The 13,132-nt window shown below is 38.0% G+C and overlaps 1 protein-coding gene across 1 annotated transcript in view; it reads right to left on the reverse strand.

Moving 5' to 3' along the window:
* The window catches only part of uvssa (UV-stimulated scaffold protein A), a 59,909-nt gene that overhangs the window by 19,481 nt on the left and 27,296 nt on the right, over positions 1–13,132 (reverse strand). Inside the window, exon 8 of the mRNA XM_079838813.1 lies at positions 11,645–11,750. Coding sequence (XP_079694939.1) covers positions 11,645–11,750 — 106 coding nt within the window. The remainder of the gene's footprint in view (positions 1–11,644; positions 11,751–13,132) is intronic.

Raw genomic sequence — 13,132 nt, forward strand, 5'->3', positions numbered from 1 at the left:
CGCGTTTTGTGCAGCGTGATGGACGCGATTCTGCCTCATTCGAGTGTCCAGTTTGCGTGAATGGCGCGATTTTGATGTGAATTGAGCGTCTTGCGTGAGTGGTTCTTTTTGTGCATTCGCACGTTTGAAGCGAATTCGCGTCTGACGGCCCAGTTGAAAAATCTGAACTTTGGCGTCAATTTGTGCCGGGTTAACCAATCAGGAGCCTGCTCGCTGCGGTCACGTGGTAATTTTAAAACACTACTGTTATTGTGTAACAAAATGTAGTTTTAAGACTTTTTCAGGTGGGAATGTAGTTGTTTAAAGCTCAAATCTGTGGTTCATTTATAAAGAGAGTGCCTATTTAAAAAAATATCTGGTGTGTGTGGAGCTGAACATGTGATCTGGTGTGTGTGGAGTTGAACATGTGATCTGGTGTGTGTGGAGTTGATCGTGTGATCTGGTGTGTGTGGAGTTGAACATGTGATCTGGTGTGTGTGTAGTTGAACATGTGATCTGGTGTGTGTGGAGTTGAACATGTGATCTGGTGTGTGTGGAGTTGATCATGTGATCTGGTGTGTGTGGAGCTGAACATGTGATCTGGTGTGTGTGGAGTTGATCATGTGATCTGGTGTGTGTGGAGCTGAACATGTGATCTGGTGTGTGTGGAGCTGAACATGTGATCTGGTGTGTGTGGAGTTGATCATGTGATCTGGTGTGTGTGTAGTTGATCGTGTGATCTGGTGTGTGTGGAGTTGAACATGTGATCTGGTGTGTGTGGAGTTGAACATGTGATCTGGTGTGTGTGTAGTTGAACATGTGATCTGGTGTGTGTGGAGCAGATCATGTGATCTGGTGTGTGTGGAGCTGATCATGTGATCTGGTGTGTGTGGAGTTGATCATGTGATCTGGTGTGCGTGGAGCTGAACATGTGATCTGGTGTGTGTGGAGTTGAACATGTGATCTGGAGTGTGTGGAGCTGAACATGTGATCTGGTGTGTGTGGAGTTGAACATGTGATCTGGTGTGTGTGGAGTTGATCATGTGATCTGGTGTGTGTGGAGTTGAACATGTGATCTGGTGTGTGTGGAGTTGAACATGTGATCTGGTGTGTGTGTGGAGTTGAACATGTGATCTGGTGTGTGTGGAGTTGAACATGTGATCTGGTGTGTGTGGAGTTGAACATGTGATCTGGTGTGTGTGTGGAGTTGAACATGTGATCTGATGTGTGTGGAGCTGAACATGTGATCTGGTGTGTGTGGAGTTGAACATGTGGTCTGGTGTGTGTGTGGAGTTGAACATGTGATCTGGTGTGTGTGGAGTTGAACATGTGATCTGGTGTGTGTGGAGTTGAACATATGATCTGGTGTGTGTGGAGTTGAACATATGATCTGGTGTGTGTGGAGTTGAACATGTGATCTGGTGTGTGTGGAGTTGAACATGTGGTCTGGTGTGTGTGTGGAGTTGAACATGTGATCTGGTGTGTGTGGAGTTGATCATGTGATCTGGTGTGTGTGGAGTTGAACATGTGATCTGGTGTGTGTGGAGTTGAACATATGATCTGGTGTGTGTGGAGTTGAACATATGATCTGGTGTGTGTGGAGTTGAACATGTGATCTGGTGTGTGTGGAGTTGAACATGTGATCTGGTGTGTGTGGAGTTGAACATGTTATCTGGTGTGTGTGGAGTTGAACATGTGATCTGGTGTGTGTGTGGAGTTGAACATGTGATCTGGTGTGTGTGGAGTTGAACATGTGATCTGGTGTGTGTGGAGTTGATCATGTTATCTGGTGTGTGTGGAGTTGAACATGTGATCTAGTGTGTGTGTGGAGTTGAACATGTGATCTGGTGTGTGTGTGGAGTTGAACATGTTATCTGGTGTGTGTGGAGTTGAACATGTGATCTAGTGTGTGTGTGGAGTTGAACATGTGATCTGGTGTGTGTGGAGTTGAACATGTGATCTGGTGTGTGTGGAGTTGAACATGTGATCTGGTGTGTGTGGAGTTGAACATGTGATCTGGTGTGTGTGGAGTTGAACATGTGATCTGGTGTGTGTGGAGTTGAACATGTGATCTGGTGTGTGTGTAGTTGAACATGTGATCTGGTGTGTGTGGAGTTGTGAGCTCCAGTGGATCAGCGGCGCTCAGCGCTCACTAACCCGGTGAGAGGTATTTAAATATACATGCAGTGAAGATAATGTAGGCTATTAATGTTTAATACATATTTTTAATGAAAATGAAAAAAGGTAGAGTTGTGTTTTATGACATATTTCTCCTGGAGCGCTTTGAACGCGCGTCTATTTAGCTTCAAACGCTCGATTTATGTTCGCTGTGGACGCACGAATGGATTCAAAATGTTCAAGCGTCCAACTAGGTAGACGCGATTTTGACGCTCTATTCGCGTTTGGTGTGAACACAGCATTATGTTTTTAAATCGCTCATGCAGTGTTTCGATATCATGTGTGGATTGGTCTGCGCAGCGCCGATGCATCTCGAACAAGTCTGGTATGTGTGTGTTTCCGCTGCCTCGCTAGCGTCGCTGAGAGAGATGAGACGTATACAGTGAGGTAAGACTTGCTCTGTGGTGGCTCTCTAGCCCGTGGAAAGGCAAACCGGTTCTTAGAAGACTCGTCAGTCGAACCAACTCCGAACTGGGACTAGCACTGGCTCTGAACTAGCACCCGGTTCATGCTGGTGGAAAAGGGGTAATAGAGATACTTCACAGAATGGCTAATTTTACATGCATTTTGTGTATTTTCAAGATAGTAAATACCGTATGTGTATTTTGATACATTTTTGATAAATAACTGAGGTATTTTATTTTACTTCAGACTAGGGATGCAACAATACAGTTAGTCCACGGTTCAATACACACCTCGGTTTTTAACCACGGTTTTCAGTTCGGTTCTGATGGCTTGTCACATCAGTTTTTTGTTATTCTATTCTTAAGCGACAGGAACAGCAAGAGCTTAAGGAGAAAAAAGACAATTTTTTATTGCAATACTCTTTCTTTATTTTACTTAAAAGAATTGAAAAAACCTTACTTAAACTTAAAACTTTACTTAAAAAAAACCTTGTACACATTCCTAGTGTATTAATATAAAATATATATATATATAAAGATTTACACTGGCAGCTCAGAGCTGTACAGCAGCATTTAAGTATGAAATTGAATGAATAAATGTAAAAATAAAACACTACATAGACTTCACTATAAAATATACACTGATTCTTATTAAAGCTGCTGTATTAGTTTCTCAGTCAAGAGCAGTGAGTGATTTTCTCTTTGTCTTTTGTTGTTGTATTAACATTAAAGGGATAGTTCACTCAAAAATGAAAATTCTGTCATCGAGAAATCAATACAGGTTTGAAACAATATTAGAGTGAGTAAATAATTACACAATTTGAGAGGAGAACTGTCCCTTTAAGGACCGCGTGTTCACTATAGGCTGCGCTGCTGTCAATTTAGAGGTCTTTCAATAAGACCTGCACGCATCTAACTTACAGACACACAGCGATTTTACTTTCACTTTAGAGATAACCGACTGTGTTTATGTTAACCTTGTGTGTATTTGACAGTATTAGCGCAGTAAGACGACTACTTAGTTCAGTAATCACGTGTTTGACAGGCGTTTAAAGCGCGCGCTCGGAAAAGCAAGACTGTAAAATGCATAGGAATAATGAACTGATTGTGAATAACTATAGTGTCCCGTGAGTATAACTCCACCACTAACCTGTGATGTGAATGTATGTCGCGTTGTTCAGTATTGGGATGGAGGCAAATTATAGAATTTGTAGAAAAATAATTAATTATATGCAAAACCGAATTGTGGCATACCTACTTCAGACACAATTCCATGTATTTGTGCCCATTCCTGTTCATGACTTTAGTTTGCAGTTTGAGTTTTGAGTGTAAGCCTTGTTTTATTGTCCCACAGCAAATTTAAGTCTGCTCACTTCACTATCGGCAAATCTCTAACCCTAAATATAAGCAATGCCTTCGCTCCATTCAGCACAAAGAGTAACACCACAGAAAATATGTGGCGGTCTCCGGACAGGATGAGAAACGTACGGCCGGATTCTCCCAATCCCGGTCTCGATCCCCTGGTGTATACAGTTAATCCAGGTTCACTCCCTTTCAATGACTTCCTGCATTATAGCGGCGCTCGAGTGTGTGGAATCATGAAATACGACCAAATCCTTTCTTTTTCTGTTCAAATTGACCAAAATGGTAGCTATTTGTCTGAAGCAATAAAGTTGCAGGTGCTAAAGAGATAAATCAATAAGAGGAAATAGAGAGGCCCAGCAGTGGACATAGAGTTGAGCTGCCAATGGTGGCGTTATTGATTTTCCTGAGTTCAGCAGGCCTTGTAATTAAAATGTAAATTTTGAGAGAGATAACGTCCTGACAGGAACGCTGGGATAAAGGGATAGATAAAAGCTCTGTTGTGAAAGGAACGGCGAGAGAGAGAGAAAGGAGGAGAGGAACAGACAAAATACTTTTCAAATGAAAGGGTTTCTCTCTCTGGCTGAGAGAACCGGAGCGATTTTGGGGGGAAAAAAAGAAAGGGAAAGATTAGCCAGAGATGAGCTGGAGTCCTGTGACAGGTTGATGTAATATTAGATGGAACGGCGGAGGCTAACTTGCGCTGATTGATAAATCTGGAATGATGGAGTTAACTTGGCAGTAAATCAGAATTATATTTCCCGCGTCCCGTTTTAGGAGTATTCAAATTACACTGCGAATGGTTGCGCTCTTAATGCACAATTTCCATTTTCAATCTATATTCCTCTGCATGTCCACCGAAAAAAACGCTTTTCGCATTTAATTCAATAGAATAGAAATGACATGCACGTGGCTCAAATCAGCCGCAGATCTGACGGCGTTTGCTAGCGTAAGCACCACTGGTACTACTGCTCATATTTGGGGTTAAGCACTGGAACAGACCCCTAACCGTACGTATTAAACGGGTCATGACATGAGAAATCAATTCTGCCTTGATCTTTTGACACATTAGAGCTCTTTGTACCATTAAAACATCCTGCGAGTTTCAGAACTTCCTCATTATAAACACAGCAATTATTTAATCAAGCTACAAAAACAGCTCGTTTTGATATCGCAGGATCTGTGACGTCACACGGGCAAACACATTTGCATATGCCCCGCCTCCAGAGCAAGACATCGACCAATAGTTACGCATCATCACACCATAGGCCCCGCCCACTGGCGTTCAGTCGCTTAATGGCTGATATTTGCCAACACTGGATGTGTGTCGCGTCTAAAGCAAACAGAAGCCATTATAATGACTGACGCTGTCTACACTGATACAGTGTGTGTGTGTGTGTGTGTGTGTGTGTTCAGTTTCTGATGGACTCCACGTGCTTGAGTCTGCCGAAAACAGGACAAATGGACGAGTGAGAGATCGTCCACAGGCTTCAGAAGTCATGTGATGGGTTATTTGAAAGGCGTCCCGGATTGCGTCGGAGGATTATATGTTTGTTCGGAGCATTTGACAGCAGATTTTTTGTAAACGAGTGTAATGAAGAGTTCACGTAATGCTTTGTGTGTAAATTATGTTTTCAAAACACTTACTCGTGTGCTATAGCGAGTGGGCGTTGATACTGTTTCCTATGCAGTGACGTTAGCCAATCATAACAGTGGGTGTGTACGGACAAGCTTTAAAGGAGCCGCGCCTTAAAAACTGATCATTTCAGACAGAGGCTCAGAATTAAGGTAGAAAATAATCGTTTTCTGGATATATGCGTGATTCTATAATTGAAAATATATTTGGCATTTCAAAAATTTAAGGGAAAAAAAACTGTTCAATAACAGAAATTCTTTGCAGTATCGAATTGAAAACATTACATTTTAATAATCCAGTGCTAAACACAAGTCACTTCGTTTTTTTTATATATTTCTTTATAGTATTGTTTGTCAACTCGGTTTCATACTGTCAACATTGTTACTCTACCTTGGTAACAGAGTTGACAGTAACAGAGTTGACAATTTTTTACATTTTAGCCAAAAAACTCCACTTGCTAGCATAAATGCTAATGAAATCATGATTAAAGGACTTTTAAACATCCCACCATGTGACCAGAGATTAATTCTGTTTTCCTTGGTAACAACCTTGACGTTTAACAAAATAATTCTTGGTGTAAGAGCTTTTTGCAATAGCGAGTGGGCGTTGATACTGTTTCCTATGCAGTGACGTTAGCCAATCATAACAGTGGGCGTGTACGGACAAGCCTTAAAGGAGCCACGCCTTAAAAACTGATCATTTCAGACAGAGATTCAGAATTAAGGTAGAAAATAATAGTTTTCTGGATATATGCGTGATTCTATAATTGAAAACATTAAATATTAATAATCCAGTGCTTGCTAAACACAAGTCACTTCCTTTTAGCCAAAAAACTCCACTTGCTAGCATAAATGCTAATGACATCACGATTAAAGGACTTTTAAACATCCCACCATGTGACCAGCGATACATTTTGTTTTCCTTGGTAACAACCTTGACGTTTTACAAAATAACTCTTGGTGTAAGAGCTTTTTAGATTAAAATATTTTCTCACACACACACACACACGAGGGAAAGTGACATCATTTCCTGTACATAGTTGTGGGCGATAATTCCACCAATTTAAAGGCAAAGTACGGCACGGTAACAGAGTTGACGCAAGATTTATGAACACATTTTTATAAGATAAAAAATCTTTTAAAACAATTTAATGTTGTAGAATCAGTAAAATGACTATTTAGGGCTTTCATAAATAAAATAAATGAACTATTGCCAAAAGAAAAGTCAAATAAAATATTTTGTATTACACGATACATGATGGAAAACAAGAAATCACAATTCTCAACTATATAATCTATAACCTCTGATCCATGACAATGAGTAACAAATTATTAAAAAAATTAAAAAAATATAACCATTTGAAAAAAGCCTGATTTTGGACACCAAATGTCCCAGCAATTATAGATTTCTGTGAAGAAAAAAGAGCTTTATTAACATAATAAGTGAACATTTTAAAGCAATAAAACTCCCTGTCATGACTTCAGCTCGACCCGCGTTGGTTTGTGAACAGTTTAGCGCACAGAGGCAGGTGTAAATTAGCGCTCTAAGCTAATGGGCGCTCATTAACACCAGTGCATTGTTAATTTGGCATGGCCAGTGCACTGATCATTACATACTTTACTGCAGAAAGCAGCTTGGCTCTGTGGAGTCGTAGAAATGATCTCCTAATGAATCTTCAGTTAGTGCCTGCTTAGAGAAAGAGCTGAAATCATAATTACTGTACGGTGTGAGTTCATCAAACCTCAGCGGGAATTACCAAACGGCATGAACCACATTAGCTACTGTAATCGATGATCTTCAGAACGGGACAGGATTTGAGGTCAAATATAATCTGTGGCGTTTAGCTGGTGTCTGACCTGTGGCTTGACCTCTGTCTTTTGCCTGTGGCTTCTTGTCAATAGAGCTGTCCTTGCCCAGATGGACAACAATCTTCTGCATGTACAAATAGTCAGCTGTCAAAACAGATTTGTATCGGCGGCCCCAGGTTATAATTGATTTAAACGAGGCTTAAAGCAATTTATTACCTTTCAAAAAGATATCTGAGTTTATTAAATGTGCAGATGTTTCACGGTGAACGTCATATTATTGTGCTCTCATATTTCACACCAAATTATTCTCAAATGTTGATTCTTATTAGTGTAATGCATTACAATTTATAAAAGATTTTGCCTATAAATCAACAAATTAAAGGCAGCACAACAATATCATAACGCTTTTGTTCTTTTTTTTTTAAAGATTTTTGTCCTAAAATGTCACAAAAACAGATTAATTCACGGTCTAAAAATAAATAAATAAAATGTCATTATTTTTCCTTTGATTTTGTAGTGAACTGGAAATAAATGTTCTTGACAGATTTGATGAGATTAATATTTATAATAATACAACATATTTGTTAATAAGATATGATATTAATTCATTATTTTTCCAATTTAACCTTGTGCATTAAAAACTGTATTCACCTTTTTGCATTCGCGGGCCTGTTTGGAGCTTATAAAACAGACATAACTTCATATTTTTCAACTAAAAACATATAGTTTCTAATCAGTGACTTCTCATTAATGAGTGAACGCACAAACGTTTTTAAATTTAACAAGTGTTAACCAAGATATTACTTCATCTACCCCCTTTTTATTTCTATTTTTTCAAGAACTACAGAAAAAAACAGTGATGCAAGAATATATATATTTTTATCAAGATTTATGAGACATGTAATATATAATTATATTAAATTTATTAGAGCATATAATAAGAGAATTACCAGTATTAACTTCAATGGATTAAATTAAATGAATTTGCTTATAACTCATGACTGCCCAAAACAGTCTAAATTTATGAAAAATACATATACTTTTTCTAAGAATAAATAAAATATCACTCTGAATTGTTTTCAAACAAAATCTATTAATTTTACTTGCATAAACCTTTACTTTCATATGAAAAAACGATTGGCAAACAGCTTTCATGCTGCATTGGTTCATCAATATGTGGACTTTTTCTTTTCCAAACACAATTTATACTATTTGGTCTTTACAAACGCATTAAGACATTCATTTGTTTGTCATGTTATTTTAATTTCAGAATTATTGTGTGTTTATGCGTGAGCATGTTTATAAATGTGTGTGTGAGAGTAAAACAAGGCTAAAAAAGGTATTTTACAGAATTAATTTGAAACATATCTAAGTAATATATGGGGAATTTCCTGTGTAAAGCCACAGTTCACTTTCAACGCAAAAGGCGTAACAATTTAGTTTAAATGGTAATATCGCTTACATTTTTTGTTTTAAAAAATCACAAAAAATGGCTTTTACGCATGGCGTTTTGCGCGTCGGTGTGCACACTCACATTGGTGCCCTTTGTTTAGTCACGAGGCGTCGGCGATAAACGCGCGCAAAAATGTAGTACTAAAAAACTATGGATTTTTTTATTTTATTAAAAAAAATTAATATGTACACATTCTATGTCAAAACCAGGGCTTAAAAACGGAAAAAAATATCAATCGGTTCACTCCGAGCAGAATCGATATTTTAGCGTTTCCGTTTTTGCGTTCCTCAATAAACATTACTGTTCCGAAAACGGTTTGATTTGAAAAAATAACGGTTAAAAACGTTATTTTAATTTAGCCTATACTTTAAACAAATATGTATAAATAAAGACTTATTTTCACTCAATAATAATATAACGCATGATAATTAAACTTGAATATTTATTTCATAACATTTTTAAAACCACAACAGAAACACATGCATTAATTACAAAGCATAAACAGCGGGACAAATATTGAGCTGTTTTAATGGAGCGGAAAGTGGCTCTATATGCCTATTCTTTTCAGAAGAGTGAGAACATTCTTTGTACATAACTTTTTTTTCAACACGACTTGTTTTAAAAATTGCATGAATAAAGAATAAATAAACTGGATAACCATTGCTCTTTTAATGCTGCTAATTTCAAAGCAAACACTGCGCAACACGTCTGCATCCCATAATCAAATTCAGTCAGCTAATAAAGCTTGATAATTTAATTTAACATACCATTTAATACGAAGCTTCAACCGTCTATATAGAAAACATTGAGCTGTATTGGCAATCTGAAAGACTATAGGACAAATGTTTGATAGATGCTATAGCCTACTTGGATAGGCTTAAACGGAATCTACAAACTAGCCTAAATCAGACTATTTGAGCTTAAAGTCCGAACTGCTTATTTAAACGTACGAAAAGAATGTCCTCCAATACCTGCGCTTTCATTGATGACCTCAGTGGGGAAAGAAATGTACTTGAGGCGTGTAAATGCGCGCTCACACTGACTTGCGTAACCGGTAGATTCATAGATGACATTTCACTCACGCTTGATCCGTCACATCACATGCTGGACTACTCTATTCATGATTGGGCACTGCCAAATTACAATATTAAAGAGAACGATAAAATAACGTTATTAACCGGTTAATGGTCATTTCAAATTAACGTTTCTGTTCAGAACGATTTAAATTGATTTTGATTTCGTTTTTGTTCTTCTTAAAATTTTGTTCGTTTCCGGTTTTCGTTTTCGTTCCTTGAACCGGTTCAGAGCCCTGGTCAAAACAGACCTGAATGCAAAAAAATTTGTTTTTACATTGCATTAACTTCTCAAAAGAAGCAATTTTCAATTTTTTTTAATAAGTTATACAAGATTCGACACATTTTTAAGTCAGTTTAATGCAATTTAAGTTGAAATGACCATACTTAAAAATGTAAGGCAGCAACTTGTTTTTAAATTCACTGTCACATGACCTGTTTTTGAAGTTAAGCTTCTCAAAAGCACAACTATCAGCGTAAGTCGTACTCTGAGCACACACGCTTCACACTACAACTACACAAACAAACTTTCCTTTTGAAGCGTTCGCCAGCTCAACTCAGCACTGCGCTCTTAAAGGGTTAGTTCACCCAAAAATGTAAATTGTGTCATTAATGCCTGAGCCTCATGTGGTTGGACACCCGTCAGACCTCCGTTCATCTTCAGACACAAATGAAGATATTTTAGTGTAAATCTGATGCTCTGAAAGGCCTCCATTGGCTCAACTTTACACTCTCAAGACCCTTAAAAGACACTAAAGACTAAAGTTACAAAGTCCATCTCACTACAGCGGCTCTACAATAACTTTATGAAGACGAGAATAGTTTCTGTGCGCAAAAAAACCCTAAATAACGACTTATATAGTGATGACGATTTCAAAACAAGGCATCATGAAGCTTCGAAGCGTTATGAATCAGTGAGTCGATTCAGCGGTTTGGCAGTTTGACATGCGATCCGAATCCTGAATCGACTCACTGATTCATAACGCTTCGAAGCTTCATGATGCATTGTTTTGAAATTTTCATTTTTGGGTGAACTAACCCTTTAACGTTCCCTCAGCTCTTCGTGAGGAATGAAATCTGACACTGTGGCGTCTGTGACGTGACTTTCGTTCAGCTCACTCACACTTTATTAAAAAGACACGTTCAGTTTTTAATTGTAGTGTTTATTCTCTAACTGAACGAAATGATTGTATTACTATGAAGATCAAAACGACGGTGTATGGAGTGGCCTCATAGGGCAGCGAAGCAAGTGCATTCTGGGAGTTGTTGTCTTTCATCCACATGAGACAAAAATACAATTTCTGTCTTTTCTCAGTCTAGAAGGCACCAAATTCAAAAATAATTTCTACTGCATAAATGACCCAGTTTAAATACAAAGCTTAATGCTAAATCACTGAAGTTACCCTTTAAGTTAAAATGACTTAAACATTCACATTTAAAAATGTAAGGCAGCAACTTGTTTTTAAATTCACTGTTTTTGAAGTTAAACGTATAGCTTCTCAAAAGCACATACTCTGAGCACACACGCTTCACGCTTTACACCACAACTACACAAACAAACTTTCCTTTTGAAGCGTTCGCCAGCTAAACTCAGCACTGCGCTCTTAATAACACATTTAAACACCGCCTGCAAACAGACAGGCTTCCCCAGGGGTCGTCTGACTTTGAAGCCGTGTGGCCATATCCTACCGGAGATTATCTGGCTTAAGAGACGCTCCATACGTCCAGTCGGTGCACCTGAACAAACTCACCGTACTCGGCCCGCAGATGTTCAGGAATATGAGGTTCATAGCCCTCCTTCTCCGGCACATCCACAAAATCATCCTCATCGTCCTCTCCGTCCTCGGGAGCTCTCATCTAGCTCAGGAGAAAAAGAGAGTGTGAGATTATAATAAATAACACTTAATAAAGATGCTAAGAATGAGTCTGTTTTCTCTCGGATCACTCCAACAATTGCCTGCTGTAAAAACTAGTGTTGCAAAACATCATTTTTTTGTGCTTCTCAAAACAATGCTTGTCAGTTTGCAAAGGATGTGTGTAATTCTCGGGCGGCTGATTAACACTCCGATGGGATATTCAGCGCGGCCTCAGGATATAACAGAGATTTACAGCGCTCCGAACGGCAAACTCTGCAGTAACGTGCCACATCTTAACATTTTAATTCAAAGCCTTAATAGAATTTCCAGTCGACCACATCCAATTTTTTCCTAGTGCTGGTCTATCCGAGTATTGTCCCGGCTAACTGTGACTGTATAAAATAGTGCTTGTTATGTTAAATGCGTTTTCCAGCATCTGTCAGCATGCAAAGGAGACCATAATAATTTGCAGTGTTTCAGAAAGTGGGGTTACACGGGACTATCGACAACCGCAAATAAACTAAAGCTATACGCTCTTACACTGGGTGTCTTAGTCTTAGGTTGAGCTGTTACTGATTGCATCTTTGTACGGGCTGTTCTACAAAAGAGAGGGCGATACGAGTCTCGCTCTCAGGTTCTGCGTTCTCATCCTGCAATCTCTTTAAGGAGATCAACTCAACGCCAGGCACTAGATAAACCCATCTCACAAGAGACCCAAACCACAGCCAGGCTTTAAGAGAAGTCATGCTTTCTCTGATCTTAAGTCTATTTATGGTCAAGCTGAAAAGCTTTAATACGTCTCATGGTTTGGAGAAAGGTAATGGCAAAACCTATTGTGCACTTTTAACGTTTAACATGCATATGATAGATTTGATTTTACAAATTGTATACACAATGATTTTAAAGATTGAACATTTTCAGTGAATTTTGAGCAATTATTGTGTAAAATAAGCGCTCATTTAAAATACTCTGGCATTGTTTTCATGTTTCTGAAAGAAGTCTCTTCTGCTCACCAATGCTGTTTATTTGTACAGTAAAAATAGTGAAACATTATTCCACTGTAAATCAGCTGTTTTCTATGTGAATATATAGTAAGACATAATTTATTCCTGTGATCAAAGCTGAATTTATTTGATCAAAAAGACAGTAAAAATTGTGAAATATTATTATAATTTAAATCAGCTGTTTTCTGTTAAAATATAGTCAAATGTAATGTATTCCTGTGATCAAAGCTGAATTTATTTGATCAAAAATACAGTAATAATTGTGAAATATTATACTAGTGTAAAACAGCTGTTTTCTATGCGAATATATAGTAAAATGTAATTTATTTTATGATCAAAACTGAATTTATTTGATCAAAAATACAGTAAAAATTGTGAA

The sequence above is a fragment of the Gobio gobio genome (assembly GCF_949357685.1).
Source record: "Gobio gobio genome assembly, chromosome: 16".
NCBI classification, from domain to species: Eukaryota; Metazoa; Chordata; class Actinopteri; order Cypriniformes; family Gobionidae; genus Gobio; species Gobio gobio.